This window comes from Dasypus novemcinctus, chromosome 9, assembly GCF_030445035.2.
Source record: "Dasypus novemcinctus isolate mDasNov1 chromosome 9, mDasNov1.1.hap2, whole genome shotgun sequence".
Taxonomy (NCBI): domain Eukaryota; kingdom Metazoa; phylum Chordata; class Mammalia; order Cingulata; family Dasypodidae; genus Dasypus; species Dasypus novemcinctus.
Window position 1 is genome coordinate 108,908,224 of NC_080681.1, and position 23,150 is coordinate 108,931,373.

The window sequence follows — 23,150 nt, forward strand, 5'->3', positions numbered from 1 at the left end:
TGCCTGTCCTGAAACCAGGCAGAGAGGGTATTCTCATTAGAAGTATCAGACAGAAAAACACAGCAGCCTAACTGCAAGACGTGTGTTCCAGGATCTCATATGTCATTCACAATGTAAAACCAACAAAAGGAAAACACTGGCTTCACTTTTAACTTATACTCTGTCCTTCATACTCGAGTAAAAGATCTTATGAGTCAACAAAGATGGACAACTGAACTTTCAAAAGAAAAACGTACTTACTTAAAGGAAATGGATTAGGTCCTATTCTTGGAGATGGGCAACTCTGAGCTGTAATCCAATCTAATAAAAACACCCTTTCCAACAGCTGACAGGAACCTCTGTGACCTCCAAAGCTCCCCTGTGAAGGTGAGCAATGAATATAAACTATCCAAAGAATAAGGCAAACTGGATAGTCCTGCTTGGTATCCAAGGCAGGGAGTATGGCATCTGAGTCAGGATTCTGTTTTCTCTCCCAAACCCCAGACCCGACTGCCTGGATATATGAGGTTATTCTTAGTAACTCTCATGTTTCACTCTAGCACAGTGAGCACTCTCACAGTGGGTACACACTGAATTTTCTATTTTATATTTTGCCTTTTACATATGACCTTGATTTTATCCAACTGTGATTTTTAATTTTCCTGGACTGGATTTAGGTTTCCTTTGGATCCTCCTGTCTGGTCTTGGGAGATTCTGATTAGCCCTGCCACAGATTCACATTTATAAATATTTCCAACTTTCAAGTGCTGCTCTGAGGAGGACTACAAGGTTACAGAACTAATGTGCTAGGGCAGTGGGCTGCAAGCAAATGACAAGACAAGACTGTGAGGTAACATAACCTGTTACCTTTAGCAGGCAAAAAACTGAGTAAGGGGACAAGAAATATCAATTTCTTTCCTTTTCAACTGTGTTTAGTAGTCTTTTAAAAAAATTTACTTCTTTATTAATGCATTAAATAATACAGTGGCATGTCTAATAACTAATGATTAAAAATGAGCATAAATGATATTTTCAGATATCTGCAACAACTGTAATATGATATAAAATTATCTGTAATTTTTAATGAATACAAAGTCACAGGTACTGCTAATATGTCTAGTACTCTTTATCAAACCAAGCACACCTTCCACAGACCACAAGTCTGTTTCTTTTTTCCTCTCCATCAACCAACATAGAACACACTTAGTTAAGGAGGCAACAAATACAACCTTTCCCAGAATTATATGAGTACAGATTAGCTACCATCTTCTCACTAGGGTTTGTAAGCAGCTCTTTTAATACACAGACAAGCCAAACTATCCTTTATAATGTATGCAGAGTCTCTAATTTCCTATACCCAAGATGATCCTGAGGATATATAAAAGTCATACCTAAAAAACAAAAATCCAATAATGCATTTGTCTCTCAGGACCAAGAAAGAAAGGCATTCTAGAGTCAAGGGACAAAGTTTTTGGTGCCCAACAGTTAAATATAGGACCAATCAACAGGGTTAAAGTAGATTAGCAGTGACGAAAATTTCCAAGACTGGTAAGACCTCCACTTGTAATCCTCCATAACAGCACCCTAATATCAGCTATCACTGAAGGTCCCTGCTCCCACAGTGTAATTATGGAAACGAAGAAAATGAGAATGGCCTAGGGGTTGTTCTCTGATAGAGGTCTACTATTCTCTAATCACAGCACCCATCTCTCTCAAAAAACATACCGAATTCAGTTTTGAGCCCATAACCCCTCACAGTAATAATGCCAAAACCAAAGCCAAGAAGAAAAGTATTAACTGACCCAGGGGCATGTTTTTTCTACTTTGCCAATGGGTATGGTCCATCTATGAATGATGGAATAAAATGAGGTCTTTGTCTCTGCTTCACTGTCAGTATTTGCCACTTGTCTGTGAGGTTTACTTATTTAAATTCAGGAACTGCCTGATTCTTTTATTTTATTTTTTTAGAAACTGCCTGATTCTGGTCAACTGCTACACTATAAAAATGCCAAGCTACACCTTAAGTATGGTTTGTGTTTTAGAGTATTTTGAAACAAAAATAGCGACTGAGATTTTTAAAAGGCTATTACCATCTATAATTTTCAAAGGCATTCAAAATTTAGTGTATGGGATAAACAACACACTCCTAAATAATCAGTGGGTCAAAGAAGAAATTGCAAGTGAAATTGGTAAATATATTGAGACAAATGAAAATGAGTTTATCAAAACTTATGGGATACAGCAAAGGCAGTTCTCTCTGAGAGGAAATTTTATAGCCCTAAATGTCTACATCAAAAAAGAAGAGCTAAACTCAAAGACGTAACCGAACTAGAGACACTAGAAAACAGCAAACCAATCCCAAAGCAAGCAGAAGGAAAGAAATAATAAAGATTAGAGCAGAAACAGAGAAACGATGTGGCTCAACAAGTTAGGCTTCCTTCTACCATATAGGAGGTCCAGAATTTGATGCCCAGGGCCTCCTGGTGAGGGCAAGCTGGTCCATGTGGAGGGCTGGCCCATGTGGGAACACCACCCCACGCAGGAGTGCTGGTTGACGCGGAGAGCTGGCGCAGCAAGATGATGCAACAAGAGACACAGAGGAGAGAAAATAAGAAGGTGTAGCAGAACAGGGAGATGAGGTGGCGCAAGAGAGTAATCACCTCTCTCCCACTCCAGAAAGTCCCAGGTTCGGTTCCCGGAGCCGCCTAATGAGAATACAAGCAGAGAGAACACACACAGCAAATGGACACAGAGAGCAGACAAAGGGGGAAATGGGGGCAGGGGGAGAAACAAATTAAAAAAAAAAAAAAAAAAAGATTAGAACAGAAACAAATGAAATTAAGAACAAAAAACAATAGAGAAAATCAACTAAACTACACTAACCAAAAAGAGAGAAGATACAAATAAATACAATCAGAAATGAAAGGGGGAAGTTACAACTTACGAGAAACTGTATGCAAACAAACTAGACAGCCAAGATGAAATGCACAAATTCCTATAAATGCACAAACAACCTACATTGACGCTATAAGAAATAGAAGAACTTAACAAACCACTCACATTTAAAGAGATTGAATCCATCATCAAAAATCTCCCAGCAATGTCTAGAACTATATGGCTTCAGAGGTGAATTCTACCAAGCATTTCAAAAAGAATTAACACCAATCTTATTTAAACTCTTTCAAAAAAAGAAGAGGAGGAAAAATTACCCAACACATTTTATGAACCCAACATCACCCTAATACCAAAGCCAGACAAAGATACTACAAGAAGGGAAGCAGATGTGGTTCAAGTGACTGGGCTCCCATCTACCATATTGGAGGTCCAGGGTTTGATTCCCAAGGCCTCCTGGTGAAGGTAAGCTGGCGCACGGCGAGCTGGCCCATGTAGAAGTGCTGGCCTGTATAGCAAGCTGGCCCGAGCAGAGCGCTGGTACAGAAAGATGACACAACAAAAAGAGACACAGAAGAGAGATATTAAGGGATGCAGCAGACCAGGAAGACGAGGTGGCACAAGAGATTGAGCCCCTCTCTCCCACTCCAGAAGGTCCCAGTAAGAGTTCCTGGTGCCGCCTAAAGAGAAGACAAGCAGACACAGAAGAATGCACAGCAAATGAACACAGAGAGCAGACGAGTGGGGGGAAAGGGAATAAATAAATACATAATCTTTTAAAAAGATACTACAAGAAAATTACAGACCAATCTCTCCAATAAACATGGATGCAAAAATTCTCAACAAAATACTTGCAAATCAAATCCAGCAGCGTATCAAAAGACTTACTCATCACAACCAAGTGGGATTTATTCCTGGTATGCAAGGCTGTTTCAACATAAGAAAATCAGTCAACTTAATATACCACATTAACAAATTAAAGGAAAAAAAAAACACATGATCATCTCAATCAATGCAGAAAAGGCATGTGACAAAATTCAGCAAACTTTTCCAATAAAAACACTTCAAAAGATAGGAATAGAAGGAAAATTCCTCAATCTGATAAAAGGCATACACGAAAAATCCACAGCCAACATTGTACTCAATGGAGAAAGGTTGAAAGCTTTCCCTCTAAGACTGGGAACAACACAAGGATGCCTACCATCACCACTGTTATTCAGTATTTTACTAGAAGTTCTAGCTAGGGTAATCAGACAGGACAAAAAATTAAAGGCATCCAAATAGGAAAAGAGGAAAAAACTCTCACTGCAGATGACATGATCCTATATGTAGAAAATTCTGAAGTATCCACTACAAAGCTACTTGAGCTAATAAATAAGTTCAGGAAAGTGGCAGGATACAAGATCAACATGCAAAAATTAGTAATGTTTTTGTATACTAGTACTGAACAAGCTGAGGAGATCAGGAGAAAAATTCCACTTACAATAGCAACAAAAAGCCTCAAATATCTAAGAAGCAATTTAACCAAAGAAGTACAGGACCTATATGCGGGAAACTACAAAACAATGCTAAAAGAAAAAATTTTAAAAGACCTATACAAATGGAAAGACATTCTGCATTCACGGACTAGAATAGCCAGCCCCCTCTCAATTAGAGGTAGAGTAGGCATCACCATCCCCAAATCCTCAGGATTGGGGAATGAACTATGGACTAGGGTGGACTTACTAGTGTTCTACTACAGACTTACTGTGTTTCTAGCAATGGAAAAACTTACATCATTGATATGGAGGCTGTGGCCACTGGAGGTTCTGAGGGCAGGGAGAGGGAAAAACAGGTGTATTATGGGGGACATTTTTGGGACTTGGGAATTGTCCTGAATGACATTGCAATGACAGATACAGGCCATTATATATCTTGCCAAAACCTACACAATTGTGTGGGAGAGAGTGTAAACTACAATGTAAACACAGGAAATGGCTGTGGCTCAAGCAATTGAGGTCTTGTTTACCATATGGAGGACCCGGGTTCAATCCCCAGGACCTCCTGGTAAAAAAACAAAAACAAACACACTACAATGTAAACTATAATCTATGCTTGGCAATGCTCCAAAATGTGTTCATCAATTGCAATGAATGTACCACACTAATGAAATATGTTGTCAATGTAGGTAAATGTGGGCAGTGTGGGAATGGAGCACATGGGAATCCCCTATATTTTTTATGTAACATTTATGTAATCTAAATATCTTTTTAAAAATATTAAAAATTTACAGAATTTTTTTGAAAGAATAAATATGCACATGTCAATCCTACCCAAACTGATTTATAGATTCAATACAATCCCAATCAAAATTCCAACAGCCTACTTTACAGACAGAAAATGCAATTATCAAATTTATTTGGAAGGGATAGTGCATCCTAATAGCCAAAAGCATCCTAAAAAAGAAAGAGTGATGTGGGAGGAATTTCACTGCCTGATCTTGTACAAAACTACAGTGGTCAAAATAGCATGGTATTGACATAAATACAGACACGCTGATCAGTGGAATAGAATTGAGAGTCCAGAAATAAATCCTCACCTCTATGGCCAACTAACTGGTTCACAACAAACCTATCAAGTCCATGAATTGCTTTGTTTTGCTTTTGAGGTCCCAGGGCCATTGACCCAGGACCTTCCATGTGTAAAAGAAGTGCTCAACTGTTTGAGATTCCTGCTCTCCCAAGTCCATGTTAACAGGTCAAAAGAGTCTCTTCAACAAGTGGTGCTGGAAAAACTGGCCATCTATAATCAAAAGAAAAAGGACCCTTATCTCACTCCCTACACAAGAATCAACTCAAAATGGATCAAAGACCTAAATATAAAAGTCAGGGCCATAAAACTACTAGAAGAAAATGTAGGGAAACATTTTCAAGATCATGTGGTAGGTGGTGGTTTCTTGATTTCTTACACCCAAAGCACCACCAACAAAAAAGATAAATAGGACCTCCTCAAAATTAAATAGTTCTGCACCACTCAGGGCTATATCAAAAAGGTGAAAAGGCAGCCGGCTCAATGGGAGAAAATATTTGGAAATCACACGTCCAATAAGGGTTGGTTTGTTTTTTCTCCCCCCCCCCCAACCTTCTGTTTTTCCTGTGTCCATTCGCTGTGTGATCTTCTCTCTCTCTTTTTGTCTTCTCTTCTCGTTTTCTCTTCTAGGATTCAATGGGATTCGATTCTGAGGACCTCTGATGTGGAGAGAGGTTCCCTGTCACTTGGGCCACCTCAGTTACTGGTTTCTGTTGTGTCACACCTTGACTCTCCCCTTCGTCTCTCTTTTTGTTACATTACTACCTTGCTGCGTGGCTCTCTGTGTGGGCACTGGCTTGCCACATGGGCCTGGCTCGCCATGTGGGCATGCCTTTACCAGGAGGCCCTGGGGATAGAACCTGGGTCCTCCCATATGGTAGGCGGAAGCCCAATCACTTGAACCACAACCACTTCCCCCAAAAGGGGTTTAAAATCCACGATATATAAGGAAATACTACAACTCAACAATAAAAAGACAAAAGACCCAATTAAAAAATGAGCAAAAGCCTTGAATAGACATTTGTCCAGAGAAGAAATACAAATGATGAAAAAACATGAAAAAACATTCAACATCACTAGCCATTAGGGAAATGCAAATCAAAACCACAACAAAGGGGAAGCGGACTTGGCCCAATGGATAGGGCATCCGCCAACCACATGGGAGGTCCGCAGTTCAAACCCTGGGCCTCCTTGACCCATGTAGAGTTGGCCCATGTGCAGTGCTGATGCACGTTAAGGAATGCCGTGCCATTCAGGGGTGTCCCCCGCATAGGGGAGCCCCACGCACAAGGAGCGTGTCCCATAAGGAGAGCCACCCAGTGTGAAAAAAGTGCAGCCTGCCCAGGAGTAGCACCGCACACACGGAGAGCTGACACAAGATGACGCAACAAAAAGAAACACAGATTCCTGGTGCTGCTGATAAGGATAGAAGCGGTCACAGAAGAACACATAGTGAATGGACAGAGAGAGCAGACAACTGGGGGTGGGGGGAGAGAAATAAATAAAAAAATAAATCTTTAAGGAAAAAAAAAAAAAAGGAAAGTGGATTTGGCTCAACAGATAGAGCATCCACCTACCACATAGGAAGTCCGGTTTAGGGTTTAAACCCAGGGCCTCCTGACCCGGGAGGTGAGCTGGCCCACGCTTAGTGCTGATGTGCGAAAGGAGTGCCGTGCCACTCTGGGGTGTCCCCTGCGTAGGGGAGGCCCATGCGCAAGGAGTGCGCCCCTAAAGGAGAGCCACCCCATGCGAAAAAAGTGCAGCCTGCCCAGGTGTGGCATCGCACACATGGAGAACTGACAGAGCAAGATGACACAACAAAAAAAGACAACAGATTCCTGGTGCTGCTGACAAGAATGCAAGCATACAGCAAATGGACACAGAGAGCAGACAAGTCTGGGAGGAGGGAAGAGAAATAAATAAAAATAAGTCTTTAAAAAACAAAAAAAACCCACAACAAGATATCATTTCACACCCATTAGAATGGCTACCATTAAAAGAACAACAAAAAAGTTTTTGCCCATGTACAGTTGGCAAGTATTTGATTCTGTGATTTTTAACTGAACTACAATGTAGGCTACATTTACTTTATAATAATTTGGAGCTAGCAGTGAGGAAACCCAAGAATGAATGAGACAGCTAGAAATTCCTTGGGGAACTAGAAACTATAAAACCAATTTCAGTAAACAATATACAAGAAAGGATATATCAGTAGGACAATTGCTATCTAAACTTCAAAAACTTTGGGCCCTGGGGCTCTTCTTAATATGCAGCAAAACAGCTCTACAAAACAAGGGAAGACATATTGTAAAATGCAAATAATAAACCATGGGTTAATGAAAATGAAGCTACACTCCCCATTTAAAGTTTTAAAAATACAATTTTTTAAAATGCTCTAATAAAGTTTCTTCAAAAAAAAATAAAGTGTTAGAAAGGATGTGGAAAACAGGAACACTCATTCATTATTAGTGGAAATGTAAAATGGTGAAGCTGCTGTGGAAGAGAGTTTGGAAGTTTTTCAAGAAGTATTGAATACCATATGACCTGGCAATTCTACTTATAAGCATACACCTAAAAGAACTGAAGCAGGGACTTGAACAGATATTTGCATACTGATGTTCATAGTGGCATTATTCCCAATTGCCAAAAGACGGAAGCAACCCAAGTGTCCAACAAACTAGAATGCAATTTACAAGGAGCCGGAGTGGGAGTAGTGAATGGGGAGTCAATTCTTAATGGCTACAGAGTTTCTGTATTGGATGATAGAAAAGTTTTGCTAATGAATAGTGATAGTAACACAACTTTGGGAATGTAAATAACACCAGTGAATTTTATTTCTAAATGTGGTTTAAAGGGGAAATTTTAAGTGGTGTATATGCTGCTAGGATGAAAATTAACAAATAAAAAACAACCATAGGTGGGGAGAGGCTGTAGCTCAGTGGTTGAGTGTCTGCTTCCCATGTAATAGGTCCAAGGTTTAATCCCCAGTACCTTCTAAAAACAAAACAAAACAAAATTGGACTGTATAATACAGAGAAACGTCATGTAAACTATGGACTATAGTTAATATAATAATATTCTCTCTTCAGTTTTAACTAAGCTACCACACTAATGCAAAATGTTAAAAATGGGGGAAGGTATATGGGAAAGCTGTATTTTCTGCATAATCTTTCTGTAAGTCTAGAATTTCTCTAATTTAAATAGATAAGATAAAACAAAATGAGCAAGAGCTAAGATTAAGATAAAAATTATGGTACATAAATGGCAGAAAAGACACTTTGGATCCTTAGAAAAAACCCTCTCAACTATTGAGTTTGGCCTACTAGAAGGCTACTGTAATTTTTAAGGATAATAGAAAACACCCATATTTCCACAAAGGAACAGAAAAGACATGGACTCACACAATCAATGAAGTATAGAACAATTTAATTGAATTCAATACAACCAATTCAACAAGGGGGAAAATCTAGACCATTGTTTGATTAAAATGACCTATTATTTTAGTCAAAATGAAAAAAGTCCCATAACTGTACATGGAAACAAAAGCTTAACAAGTCATAACTAAATTGACAGTAACATGTTTTTTTCCACTTCCCTTATTGCTTTTATTTATTTATTTATTTTTAAAAGATACTTAGAGGAGGAGCTATAGGAGCCCAGTAGTTGTCTGTTAACAGGTCTTCAGGCCTTTAGACAAGACTAGTGATAAATCACACTTGTCCAAAATAGAGGAGTTGACAGGTCAAAACTGAAGAAAACTAATATTGAAGAAAAAAATACTCTCTCCTCGAAGGAAGTTATCCAGCAGGATAAAGAATGTATCCAAACATCATAAAATGGGGATCTCCTCACAAGAGCAAATTTCAGCATTACCTGACTGTCTTGGTTAGGGGCTTGTTAATTATAAGCTTATGTGTTTGTAAAGCTTTTAGGCATTTTCTTATGTCTTCTCACTCATACTCCCTGATTAAGAAGAGGGGGCAGTGAATGCTCCACCACCTTTGTTTTAAAACTTCCCATTGATGTGTATATTCCAGATAGCCAATGCTGTCAACAATCTCACTACTGATATTTGTGTATGTCATCCTTGCACTCTCTACACGATAATCCACTTTTTTAAACACATTTTTCTTTATTATTATTATTTTAAAGATACAAAGACTACATAAGTGTTAAATAAAAAATATAGGTGAATCCTATATGCCCCACTCCCACCCCTCCCACACCATAAACATCCTTCATTAGTGTGGCATATTTGTTACAACCGATGAACACATACTGGAGCATTGCCACTAAGTGTGGATTATAGTTTACGCTATACTTTAATCTCTCTTCCACATAATTTTGTAAATTAGGACAAGATAGATAATGAATGTGTGGGTGGGGGATAATCCACTTTTAACCTTCTCCAATGGGTACTGCCAATGCTCCGTAATAGTCAAGAAGGTACATACTTTTGTAGTTTGTCAGTTTATTTCCACTTCTAATATAACAATAAAATATTGAATATAATCATTTAAAAAAAAAAAAGATACTTAGATCATACAGGGAAGTGGACTTGGCCCAATGGATAGGGCGCCCACCTACCACATGGGAAGTCCGCGGTTCAAACCCTGGGCCTCCTTGACCCATGTGGAGCTGGCCCAGGTGCAGTGCTGATGCGCGCAAGGAATGCCATGCTATCCAGGGGTGCCCCCTGTGTAGGGGAGCCCCACACGCAAGGAGTGCGCCCCATAAGGAGAGTTGCCCAGCGTGAAAGAAAGTTCAGCCTGCCCAAGAATGGCGCCACACACACGGAGAGGTGACACAGCAAGGATGACACAACAAAAAGAAACAGATTCCCGTGTCGCTGACAACAACAGAAGTGGACAAAGAAGAACACGCAGCAAATGGACAGAGAACAGACAACTGGGGGTGGGGGAGAAGTGGAGAGAAACAAATAAAAATAAATCTTTAAAAAAAAAAAATAGATTATACAAATGTCACATAAAAAATACAGGGGGTTCCCATATACCCTGCTTCCCACAACTCCCACATTGACATCCTTCACTAGTGAGGTATATTCACTGCAATTGATGAACACATTTTGGGGCACTGCCACTGAGCATGGATTAAAGTTTACATTGTAGTTTACTCTCTCTCCACCCAATTCTGTAGGTTATGGCAAGATTTATAATGGCCTATATCTATCACTGCAATATCACTGGACAGTTCCTCAGTCCCAAAAATGTGCCCCCTCCCCCATTGTACCTGTTCTCCCCTCTCCCTGCCCTCAGAACCTCCAGTGGCCATTGCCTCCACATGAATGATAAAATTTCTTCCATTGTTAGACTCATAATAAGGCTACAGTAGAATACCAGTAAGTCTACTTTGGTCCATAGTTCATTCCCCAATCCTGAGGACTGTGGGATGGTGATGTCCACTGCACCTCTAATTCAGAGGGGGCTAGGATCCCATAGGGTCCATGGATGGGACTTTCTTCTTGCAGTTGTAGATTCTCTTGGTTCCTTGGTAGGGTAGTTTGACAGTATCACTTTTAATTATACAAGTGATGGAAAGGCTGCTCTAATTGGGAGTCTAGATACTGATAACTAGCTGTGTGACATTAGGCAAGTTAATTAACTGCTCAAGGAGTTTTTCTTATTCTCCAGCTAAAAGGAGCCAGAATAAGTGATTTTTGAAATCCTGTGTATCTCAAAAGCTATGATTTAAATCTATTCAGTATTTACTGAGCACTACTCCCATATACAAACAATTGTCAACCTATTAAAATTAAGGGTTAGGCAATTGCCAAAAGATGGAAACAACCCAAGTGTCCATCAACCAATGAATGGATAAATAAATGTAGTATATACATACTATGAAATACTATGCTGCAGTAAGAAGAAATCAAATGAGGACACATATGATAACATGGCTGAATCTTTAAGACATTATGCTAAGTGCAGTAAGCCAGACACAAAAGGAAAAATATTGCATGGTCTCATTAACATGAACTAAATTAGAAGAATAAATGCATACAATTGAAACCTAGAATATACACTATCAGGAGATGAAAGGAGGGTTGAGAAGGACTACTTATATTTAATATAAGTAGAAGTTTTAACTAACTTGACTGTAAAGTGTGGAAATGGATGGAGTTGATGGTAACACATTATACTAAGTAGCAGCTGGAATGGGATTGTGGCTGAAAAGGGTGGTCTAGGGATGTAAATGTCAACTGAAAGAAAGCTAGAGAATAAACTAGGGACTGAATAACCCAGAAGTGGATGAGAATTGTGGTTGATGGTACAGATGCAAGAGTGTCTTTTTGTGAGCTAGAGCAGATGATGTAGGTCACTATTGCAGGGTGGTGGGAATGTGGAGAAGAATGGAAAATATACAACTGGTGTGACCTATGGACTGAGGTTAACAGCAATACTGTAATAGCCTTGCATCAATGCCAAAGATGTACTGTGCTGGTAATGGGAAGGTATGGAAAAAGTGTGCCAAATGTACACTATGGACCACGGTTGGTGGTTAACAGTCTGATGATGTTATTTCCTAATCTGTAACAAATGTTCCACACCATGGTGTGGTGTACTGGTGAAGGGGTGTTGTATGGGAATTCTACACACATGCATGATTGTTTTCTAAGTTCACAACTTCTGTAATAAAAATATATTTTAAAAATAATAGGGTAGGTAAGATAAGATATGGACTATAGTTAGTAATAATATTTTGACAATATTCTTTCATAATATATAACCAATGTTTCACAACAATGCCAGGTGTTGGTGATGGGGTAATTTATGGGACCCCTGAATTATGTTATGCATGTTTGTTTTGTAAGATCACAACTTTTACTATACACTTATTGTTTATGTATGTTCATGAATGAGTGATACACTTCAATAAAATTTTTTCAAAATTAAGTTTCAGGTATCTAGGTATTAGTAGCAGATTTTTTTCATTCTTCTTTTATTTTCTCCAAACATTTCTAAACTACTCTTTTTTTAACTGCTTATTGAAATACAATTCACACACTATACATTCATCCACTCAAAGTGTACAATTCAATGGTTTTAAGTATATTCACAAGATTGTGCAACTATCACCACTATTTAATTCTAGAACATTTTGACTACCCCAAAAAGAAACGCATAAACATTAGCAGTAACTCCCATATAGTCTTTCCCCCCTGCCCTTAGACCCTGACAACCACTAATATACTTGCCCTCTCTATAGATTTGCATATTCTGGACATTTCATATAAATGGAATCATACAATATGTAGCCTTTTGTGTTTGACTTCTTTCACTGAGCATGTTTTCAAGATTCATCCATGGTGTAGTATGTGTCAGTACTACCTATTTCTTTTTACTGTTGAATAATAGTCTATTGTATGGATGTGTCACATTTTATTCATCCAGTTATCAGCTGATGGACATATGGGTTGTTTCTACTTTTTGGCTATTATGAATGCTGCTGTTGTCAACATTCATGTAAAGTTTTTGTGTAGACATGTTTTCATTTCTCGAGTATATACGAAGGAGTAGAACTGTTGGCTCATATGGTAACTCCATATTTAACCTTTTGAGGCACTCCAAACTGTCTTCCAAAGTGGCCATGTCATTTTACATTCCTACCAGTAACGTATAAAGGTTCCAATTTCTCCACATTTTCACCAACACTTCTTAGTATTTTTTTTTATTATAGCCATCCCAATGGGTATAAAGTGGAATAGGGGGAAGCGGACTTAGCCCAGTAGTTAGGGCATCTGTCTACCACATGGGAGGTCCGCGGTTCAAACCCCGGGCCTCCTTGACCTGTGTGGAGCTGGCCCATAGGCAGTGCTGATGCGCGCAAGGCATGCCATGCCACGCAGGGGTGTCCCCCGTGTAGGGGAGCCCCATACGCAAGGAGCGCGCCCCGTAAGGAGAGCCGCCCAGCGTGAAAGAAAGTTCAGCCTGCCCAGGAATGGTGCCATACACACGGAGAGCTGATGCAGCAAGATGACACAACAAAAAGAAACAGATTCCTGTGCTGCTGACAACAGAAGCTGACAAAGAAGAACATGCAGCAAATAGACACAGAGAACAGACAACTGGGGGGCGGGAGGAAGGGGAGAGGAAAAAAAACAAGTGGAATAGGTATGTTGTAATTTTTATTGTTTTTTAAAGATTTTTAAAATTTCTCTCCCCTTACTCCTCCCTGCCCCCCATCGTCTGCTCTGTGTCCATTCACTGTTGTTTTTCTGTGTCTGCTTGCATTCTTGTCAGTGGCACCAGGAATCTGTGTCCCTTTTTGTTGCATAATCTTGCTGTAGGTGTGCAGCGCCACTCCTGGGCAGGCTGCATTTTTTTTCGTGCGGGGCAGCTCTCCTTGCAGGGCGTACTCCTTGCATATGGGGCTCCCCTATGAGAGGGACACCCCTGCGTGGCACAGCACTCCTTAAGTGCATCAGTACTGCATGTGGGCCAGCTCACCACACGAGTCAGGAGGCCCTGGGTTTGAACACTGGACCTCCCATATGGTAGGTAGACGCTCTATGGGTTGAGCCAAATCCGCTTCCCTTAAATGGCATCTGTAGCAGTTTGATTTGGTTATGAATTCCAAAAATAGATAATGGATTATGTTTGTAATCTGGGCTATACCTAGGCATGATTAAGTTATGATCAGGGCTTTGATTGGGCCATGCATTAGGGCGTTCATTAGGGTGTCGGGTCCCTTGGTGGTTAGAGATTCACAGATAAAAGACAATGCAAAGGACAGAGTTGAAGGGTTTTTGATGTTGGGAGTTTTGATGTTGGAGTTCGATGCTGAAGCCTTAAGCTGGAGCCCCAGGCAGTAAGCTCACAGAGGAAAGAGAAGCAAGTCTCAGGAAGGGAGGAACCCAGGAAGCCTGAACCCTTGCAGACATCAGCAGCCATCTTGCTCCAACACGTGAAAATAGTCTTTGGTGAGAGAAGTAACTTATGTGCTTTATGGCCTGGTATCTGTAAGCTCCTACCCCAAATAAATACCCTTTATAAAACAACCAATTTCCAGTATTTTGCATTAGCACTCCTTTGGCTGACTAATACAGCATCTAATAAAGAACCAAAGTTACTAGTTTTGTGACTTTAATAAAATAATTCAAATCTCTTTGAAATTCAGTTTCCTCATCTATAGCATGGAAATAATATTTCTTAGGGTTCTTCTGAGCATTAATGAAGTACTATAGAAGAAATTTAGCATATTACCCATCACAAAGTATTTAATAAATAGTAATTAATTACTAGCATTAGGTTCTCTGCCCTCTAGGAATTTACAACATAATTGGAAAAACAATTATGTTTGTTAAATAATGCCTGGCAGTTATTGCTTAATTTAAGTACAAAAACAAGTGGCAGAGGGGAACAGACATAGCTCAAGCAGTTGAGCACCTTCTTTCCATATACAAGGCTCCGGGTTCGATCCCTGAGACCTCCTAAAAACAAACAAAAAAACAACTCGGGGAAGCCAATGTAGCTCAGTGGTTGAGCACCAGCTTCCCACATATGAGGTCTCAGGATCAATCCCCAGCCCCAGTACCTCAAAAAATTTAAAAAAAGAAAAACAAATAAATAAAATACAAGGCTGTAAAGAAGGAGGCCAGTAATGGGAAGAAGGGATGGGAAAAACTTTATGACATCACTAGATCTTGTATAGTAACATCTGACTAGCTGGGAGTAGTGAGAGGTGGTGGGAACAACACAAATGAGCCAGATTAAAGAAGGCGAAAAAGAAAACGCTCAGGTATCAAAAAATAAAGTTCTATATTTTCATAGCATAGTAAGAGACAACAGTCCTGGCTGGAACAGAGGATTCCCTGGTGATAGGAAACAGGCTTGAATGGATGGCATGTAGCCAGATCATAGAAGAGCTAAGGCCTCCGAGCTGTATTCTCAGAGTATGGGAACAACTGAGGGTTTAAAGGAAAGGGAAACTATGAAATGAGACTGTTAGCAAGATGAATCTGCCAATAGACGGGTAGACTTGAGATCTATCAGAAAGTTGTTTCAGATAAGAACAACAGTGAAAACTGAAAGGAAGGGACTAGATATGAGGAGTGCAGTGAAGGAAGAATCAAGCAGACTCCTTGAGTGAGTGGATTAATTTATTAATATTCTGGAAATGTCACAATCTGGACATGCCAATATACATGGCACACAATATGGAAAGAAAGGACTACACATCTTGGTAATCAAATCATTACTTCGAACTTACCCTCTGCAATGTCTGAACACGACGTGCCAATAGCTGTATCCCCACTGTCAGCTACACTTGAACAACGGCTGAAGCGGTTCCGAAAGCCCTCTGAGATAACTGGGGTTTGCCATTCAGTCCCCAAGGAATTGCCTTTCTGCATCACACCAGAACCTGAAACAAGTGGCATTATGGAGTGAACTAGCTGATGTAATCCCCTGCAAACATTTAAGAAAAAAATCACTCTTAATCCTATGAAAGAATAGAAGCACCCCATCTCTTTCTCTCTCCTGTGCCTATTTTAGCTATACAGCTAGTTAATTTTAGGTGAAAGTAGTATAAAGGGTGAGAATGTTCAAAGACAGAAATAAGACCTAAAAAGAACTGAGTATTAGACAAAAAAAAACCCTGCTTAATAGCAGTTACCATTTATTGAAACCTAGAAGCCATAGCACTTTACAAACATGATTTCATCTACCTACTTACTAAAAAGTTGGGATTACCACCCCTAACTTACAGAGAAGAGAGCTGAGATTTGAACCGAAGTCTTTCTAATTCCAATACCCACAGTCTGTCCCTCATTCAGGGTTTCTCAATGGGTGTTTTTGGCATTCTGGACATGACAATTCTTCAGTGTGTAGTTTATGCATAATTACAGGATGGTTTAACATCCCTGACCCCTACCTACTAAATACCAGAAAAACCTTCACCCCACTTCACCATCATTGTGCCAATCAGAAAACATCCTCGTATATTTCCAAATGCCCATCAAGATAAGACAATCCAGTCCCCTGTTGAAAACCACTGATTGCCTGAACCAGGCTACCCTCATATAGGTAGACTGAATCCAGATCAAGGTGAGTTTTGAAAGTAAATCTGAAGCACTTAAGACTTTATTCTGAGAACAATTCAAAGAAACCACTAAATTTTCTGAGCATGTAAGACAAGAAAAGGCTAATGAGATTTATTTATTAGCTTGCTCTTTGAAGAGTGATAAGTAAAAAGTGTTAAAAAAAAAAAAACTTAATCACTAACATTCTGGCAAAGGATTCAATTCAAATTAATAATATATTTCTTTTTTTCTAAGTTGTAGCTGATGATCCATGTACCAAAATGGAAAAAAAAAAAGAGAAAAAGGTAATGGCAGACAGTTATTCTCCATTTAACTTAGTGTTAAAGTTTGAGCTGAAGTCAGAAAACATGGTTGTATCGATTTTTTGATCTATTCTAAAGCTAATGACATTTTAACACAAATCACCTTATTCCTTTCTCCAAACTTAGTGCTTCTTCCACCTTTTGAACTTACTTTCTTCTACTTTTGTTCTTTTTTGTGTGCTAGTCTTACTCTTGCTTTCTACTCAGGGCAACCTAACCTCCTTCCCCTTCCGCCAAGAATTCTTTTTATTCTTTGGGTCACCACCCGATTTGAAAGAATTTGCCCAATCTATGTGTATACAGTAATCTATAATAATTCTTTTTTGTCTGTAATAACTTTTTTTTTTTTTTTGAGGTACCAGGGGCCGGGGACTGGACGCGGGACCATGTATGTGGGAAGCCGGCACTCAACCACTGAGCCACATCAGCTCCCCTGAGTTGGTTTTGTTTTTTTTTTTCATTTGTTTTGCTTGTTGTTTGTTTTTTTAGGAGGCACTGGGAACCAAACCTGGGACCTCCCGTGTGGCAAGCAGGTGCTCAACTGCTTGAGCCACATCTACTCCCTGTAATAACTCTTAAGAGATTAGCCAACAATCAGAACTTCTGATCAGCATAAGATTAGCCATTGTTACTAAACTAATGTAATTCTACCCAGAAGCAAGGAAATTTGATCTCGATGAATCTTTACAGCTTTGTCTGCCTAGTCAGTGTACAATTTGCCAGGCCTTTTGAAACAGTGAAAACTGAGTGAGGGCCTCTATTACCATGGTCCTGGCCTCCTACTGGAAACCATTCCCTGTTACCACTACTTCTAATCTTCCATTCTTTACCACTGTCACTTTTTTATCCACCATTCCATACCCCAATTCTTTAGAGGGATATGTGCTAAAATAAAAATATGTTTTGACATATTTATATAGATTTTTATTTCATAGTTTAAGTGTGAAAACTGAAATTTTGTGTTAGAGATAAATTCTCAAGTCTCTAGTGATAACACAAGAAGAATTCCAATGTTTGTGGGCCAAGAGGTTACTGACCCACCCAGAGGATTACAAAGACAACACAGAATACCAATCACATGGTATTTCTGGAAGCCCTGTAGGACTGGAGATAAATATTTGTTCCCCCAGAGAGACCTGCTTTCCTATTCAATGTTGCCCTCTGCTGTTTTTGTTCTTTATAGCTAGCAACTATTTTCTTGGTGTTTTCAATTACTATATTTTAGTACTAGCATTTCAGCAAATGCCTGTTTGCTCAGTATTTCCCTTAAAGAATACTGATAAACAGAGCAGGGGTCAGAATTTAACCCAAAAAGCTTTGACTACTCACCTGGTGAATTGGCCTGGGACATCTTCTCACTTGGGTATTTCTCCTGCATGTCCATCACAGCTATTTGGGCCAACTATATAAAAAAAGAACAACCAATCAGATTGCATCGTTATCTTTTCATTTCCTCTAACTCAATTCTTATTTGATAGAAACTGTCAAAACCACAAAGTGTTCAAATATTCTTCCACATGTTACTCCTAAGAATATTTTTTAGGCAAAGAAACTCATTATGCTCCACTCTACCTCTTTTCCTAAATCAAGTAGAGCAAACCTAGAACCAAAGAGAGATTCCCAATATTGATGTCATATGGTTCTAGAACCCCCCCAATTGTTCCAAAATTTTAAAAATATTACTTTTTTTTTTTTTTTTTGAAGTACCAGGGTTGGGAATTGAAACCTGGACCTTGTATGTTGGAGCCAGTACTCAACCACTGAGCCACATCAACTTCCCTGAGTTGGTTTTCTCATTTGTTTGCTTGCTGTTTGTTAGGAGGCACAGGGGACTGAACCCTGGACCTCCCATGTGGGAAGCAGGTGCTCAACTGCTTGAACCACTTCCACTCCCAATAATATTACTTTTAATTAAGAAATCTTTGCCATGTATCTTCTTAGAGATGGGACTGGGGGTTGGGATATGGGGAGAAAACAGACCTAATGAAACCAAACCAACAGTGAAGTATTACAGTTTCAATTATAGTTAACATAAAATTCCCTGATTCCTCCAGTAAAGGAAGTGAGTCATATGATATCCACAGAGATGAACTAAATTCTTAAGCGTTCATAAGCGGAACCCCAATCCTCAGTGGAAAACATGAGGTTTTCTTCCCATTTCTCCCACCTCTTAAAACATTCATATTTACTCTATTTCGGGAGAAGTCTAGTTACCATCTGTTTAGCAAGACAATAATAGCAAATAGTAATTATATCATATATTTCATTTTACCTGAGAGGCAGTTAATGGTTAATGGTTAAGACCGTGGACTCTTGATCTAACTACTTAGGTTTGAAGCCTGGCTCATCGACCTATTAGCTGTACAATCTTGGGCAAATATCTTAATATCTCTGTGCCTCAGTTTTTCATACAACAGTGAGGATAAAGACAGGACCTAATTTTTGTGTTTTTTTGTTTGTTTTTTTTGAGGCAGCAGGGCTGGGGATTGAATCTGGGACCTCATATGTGGAAAGCCGGTACTCAACCCCTGAGCCACATCGGTTCCCCTGAGCTGTTTTTTTTTTTTCCTTTTTTTTGCTTGTTGTTTGTTCTTCTGTTTTTTAGGATACACCACAAATGGAAACAGACCTCAACAGCTTGAGGCACATCCACTCCCCTAGTTCATGTTAGTTCATTTAGAGTTCACTTAGAAAACTGACTGGCACATATTAAGTGCCTAATTAATACTTTTATTATTATTTTTTGGCAGTATGTAATAAAAAGTAGCACAGAACAGTTCGTGAAAGATAAAGAAATAGGAATTCAGAAACTTTCCATTTATAAATGCCCCAAAAGAGTTTAGGACAAACTGTCTATAGAACACAATTCTTAAGAGGTGAAAGTCAACTCAGGGATTAAAAAAAGAAGGGCTATCTGGTACTATTTCTCTAATGTACGTTACTGATCTGTAACAACAATCCAAACCCTGACTAATACAATAAATCTACAACAGAAACAGTTTTTGTTTAGCTAGTACCATACAGGTGAGAAAAGATGTGAACATTAATAAAAGCTTCAATTTATGGCTAGCATCATTCAATGTGCTAATGGTGACAAAGAAAGACTGAATTGTCTACTAGTGTCTCCCCTTCTGTTAATATCAAAATCCATTTCTGTACCCCTTTCTTTAAAAGATAACAAAATGGTAGGCCCACTAGATTCTGAGACCTTTCCAAATTCAGATGAGTTGAAAATAGGGTGACAAAAGGAGTACATACTCCCAGTCAAACAGAGTTATCCTATGACCTAGCAATTCCACTCCTAGGTAGATACTCAAAAAAAAAAGAAAACACATGTCCACACAAAAATTTAAATATTAATGTTCAAAGAAGCATTATTTATAAGAGCCAAAAAGTGGAAACAACCCAAATGTCCATCAACCGATGAGTGCATAAATGTTCATATATGCATACAATGGAATATTACTTGGCCATAAAAAGGAATAAAGTATTGATACACCCTACCACATGGATAAACCCTAAAAATATTATGCTAAGTGAAAGATGCCAGTCCAGAACAGGCAAATCTATAGAGAGGAAGAGAACATTAGTGATTGCCAAGGGTTGGGGGTGGGAAGGGATGGGATTTCTTTTTGGGGTGATCAAAATGTTCCAGAATTAGTGGTGATGGTTGCACAACCTTGTGGTATACTAAAAACAACTGAACTGTATACTTTAAAAGGGTGAATTTTACAGTATATGAATTATATCTCAATTTTTTTAAAAAGAACTCCTACAAGGAGTAAAACAATACAGAATAAATCAATCTTGACTTTTCCTTACTAGGTTTAGAAGTAATTTTTAGGACTATTTGAAGGAGATAGTGATTTCCTGGCATAAAAGTGACAGAAATGAATTTTCAAGAAGCAATATGAATAACCAATTACACAGTGAATAAAGAAAGGAATGAAGGAGGCAGAGGGATAAAAAGCTTGATGGTTTCTATCTTTAAAGCACTTTAAACTACAGAAATACTCATTTGTTCAACAAATTTAACATGTATTCAGCATTTTCTACCCAGTAGGCACTGTATTAAATACTTCATAGATATCATGTCTCATATTTAATGTTCTATGGGCACTAACTATTGAGGCAGTCACTATTATCGTCATTTTATGGATTAGAAAATAAAGATTTAGAGAGATGAAGGGCCTATGGATTAAGTAGAGGTTTCAAATGCAATCAGAATGCTGTCCATCCAGCATTCTTTCTGTGTGTGAGAAAACATAAGAGAAATCAAGGAAGTTAATAGGGTACCACAAGTTGGGAGTTTCTGCCTCAGACCTATCCAAAGCTGCAAGCCCAAAAGCAGTTTGGATGTGTATATTCCTATCTTTCATTACATTTGTAAAGTTTTAAGCCATTATTTCTTCAAATATTATTTCTGCCCAGCAGTTAGGAAGAGAGATAGCTCTTATAATTTCTTCACTTTGCCCTTGGTCACCATCCAGGCTCTATTTCCCAAGTTGCTAACCAAGAATTAGATTTCTACCCTTGAAGAATCAGTCTTGGTGAGCAATGTCACACTTGGCAGCTGTTGAGAGAACCACATCAAGACAGGAGAGGATCTGAAGGGAGACACAGGAAACAAAGAAACATTAAAAATCTCACTCCATGCAGCAGTCATAGCTCAGAGATTGAATGTCTGCTTTGCATATACAAGGTCCCCAGTTTAATCCTGGTACCTTCTTAAATAAAAAATCTCATTCCATCACACTATATTCATGGCCTCAATCATTCATTAAATCAGGGATTAAAAAAAAAAAAAGTAGAAGCAGCAGCCAAATCCTTGCCAGGAAGTTTGCCTTTACAAAGAACAAATACTGAGACATACAAAACCACTAGACTATTATAAAACTGACAAAGCCTAAGGAGTTCCTGGAGCAGAGGCATGGTTATCTTAATCATCCTTGGATGATTAAGACTACTCCTATTTAGTGGCTGGCATTCAGGCATTCAACTAATCAACCAGAACTTACTGAGAGCCTACTATGTGCCTGGTTCTGTGCCAAGTGCTGGAAATACACTGGTTCAAAAGACAGACACACTGTTCCGATTTTTTGAAGTGAAGAAGTGAAGTGCTGAATATTCTATTCAACAAGTAAGTTTTAACATATTAACCCAATGCACCAGCTCCTCCTTGTCTAGAGCAGGGTTTCTCAATGACATTTTGGACGGGATAGTTTTGTGTTGTATGGACTGCCCTGTACCCTGGAGGATGTTCAGCAGCATCCCTGGCCTCTACCTACTAGATGCCAGTAGCCACTCCCCAGGTGTGGCAACCAGATGGCCCTGGCGCGGGGCGAAATCGCCCCCAACTGAGAATCACTGGTCAGGGCCTTCGCAAGTGCTCTCTGTTCCCCATCCTTAATTCTCTTTCATCCTCCAAATCTCAGCTCAAACTTCCTCCGGGAGGACTCCCTGACCTCTCAGACTAGATCAGCCCCTCCTGTCTTGTGCTCTCCGTACTTCACCCTCCACCTATCCAGGGCTGAGCAGTTACTCGCTCTACGTCTACTATTCTCGCCGGACTGGGAGCTCCCTGAGGGCAAAGCACGTGCTTCCAGCTGTTTCCCTGGCGACTGGCACAGGGCCTGGCACGTAGGTGAAGCAATTTCTGTGGAGTGGATGATGGAGAAGGAAAAGAAGGCAAATGAGGGAGGGGAGGTGACCGGGAGACGAGGGAACGAGTTACGGGTTAGTCGCTCTGCGCATGCGCTTCACTCTCCCTCAGCCTTCCACACAAGTAGGTCGTGCGTGTCTGTGCCACCGGGGCTGCAGAAGGAGGGAAAAGGACGTCCAATGGGTCCCAGAGGAGTGGAGAACTTACATGGGTCGAGAGCGGGAGGCGAAGTCCCTCACTCAGGGACACCAATCGCGACGATTCCGTCCCTCGGTTCGCCTAACGGCCGTTACACACCCGCCAGGCCCCGCGCCGCCACGACCCCGCCCCTTTCTTCCTGCAAACGACCAATCAGGAGTCTAGCCGCGCCGGCCTCCCGCCCCTGCGCACCGCCCCCGGCGCCAAACGCCGGCCGGTTTTCTCTGCGCATGACCCAGCCGCCGCGCTTGGCCTCAGCTCTGCCCTTTGCGGGATCTTGCCTCTAGTTAGAGGCCTGCCCATCCTGGCCCGAGTGGCCGATTGAGCCTGTGCGGACGAGGAAGCTGGCAGGAGGAATTCAAGAAAGTCAGGGCAAATCAAGTATCCCACGCAACCTGCCCCATCCTTCCCGTTCCACCACCCACCTCTCAGTGCGCCCACCTAAGTGGGAGGAGTCAGGTTGAGACCTGGAGTTAGGGTGAGGTCT

General features: G+C 40.0%; 1 protein-coding gene across 5 annotated transcripts in view; it reads right to left on the bottom strand.

The window, feature by feature from the left end:
* Window positions 1-23,150, bottom strand: part of CEP85 (centrosomal protein 85) — a 43,779-nt gene that overhangs the window by 16,455 nt on the left and 4,174 nt on the right. The window contains exons 1-3 of one of the 5 annotated variants that reach the window (XR_011649717.1): window positions 22,673-22,799; window positions 18,133-18,205; window positions 15,670-15,822 (exon numbers count right to left, since the gene is read on the bottom strand). Coding sequence is in view for 3 of the 5 variants with exons in the window: in XM_058304069.2 (XP_058160052.2) it covers window positions 15,670-15,822; window positions 18,133-18,205; window positions 21,335-21,394 (286 nt within the window). In the remaining 2 variants the exon portion in view is untranslated. Of the gene's footprint in view, window positions 1-240; window positions 332-15,669; window positions 15,823-18,132; window positions 18,206-21,334; window positions 21,427-22,672; window positions 22,803-23,150 lie in introns of those variants that run through there. The other 4 variants (XM_004478789.4, XM_058304069.2, XM_058304070.2 and 1 more) reach the window with 4 other exon arrangements.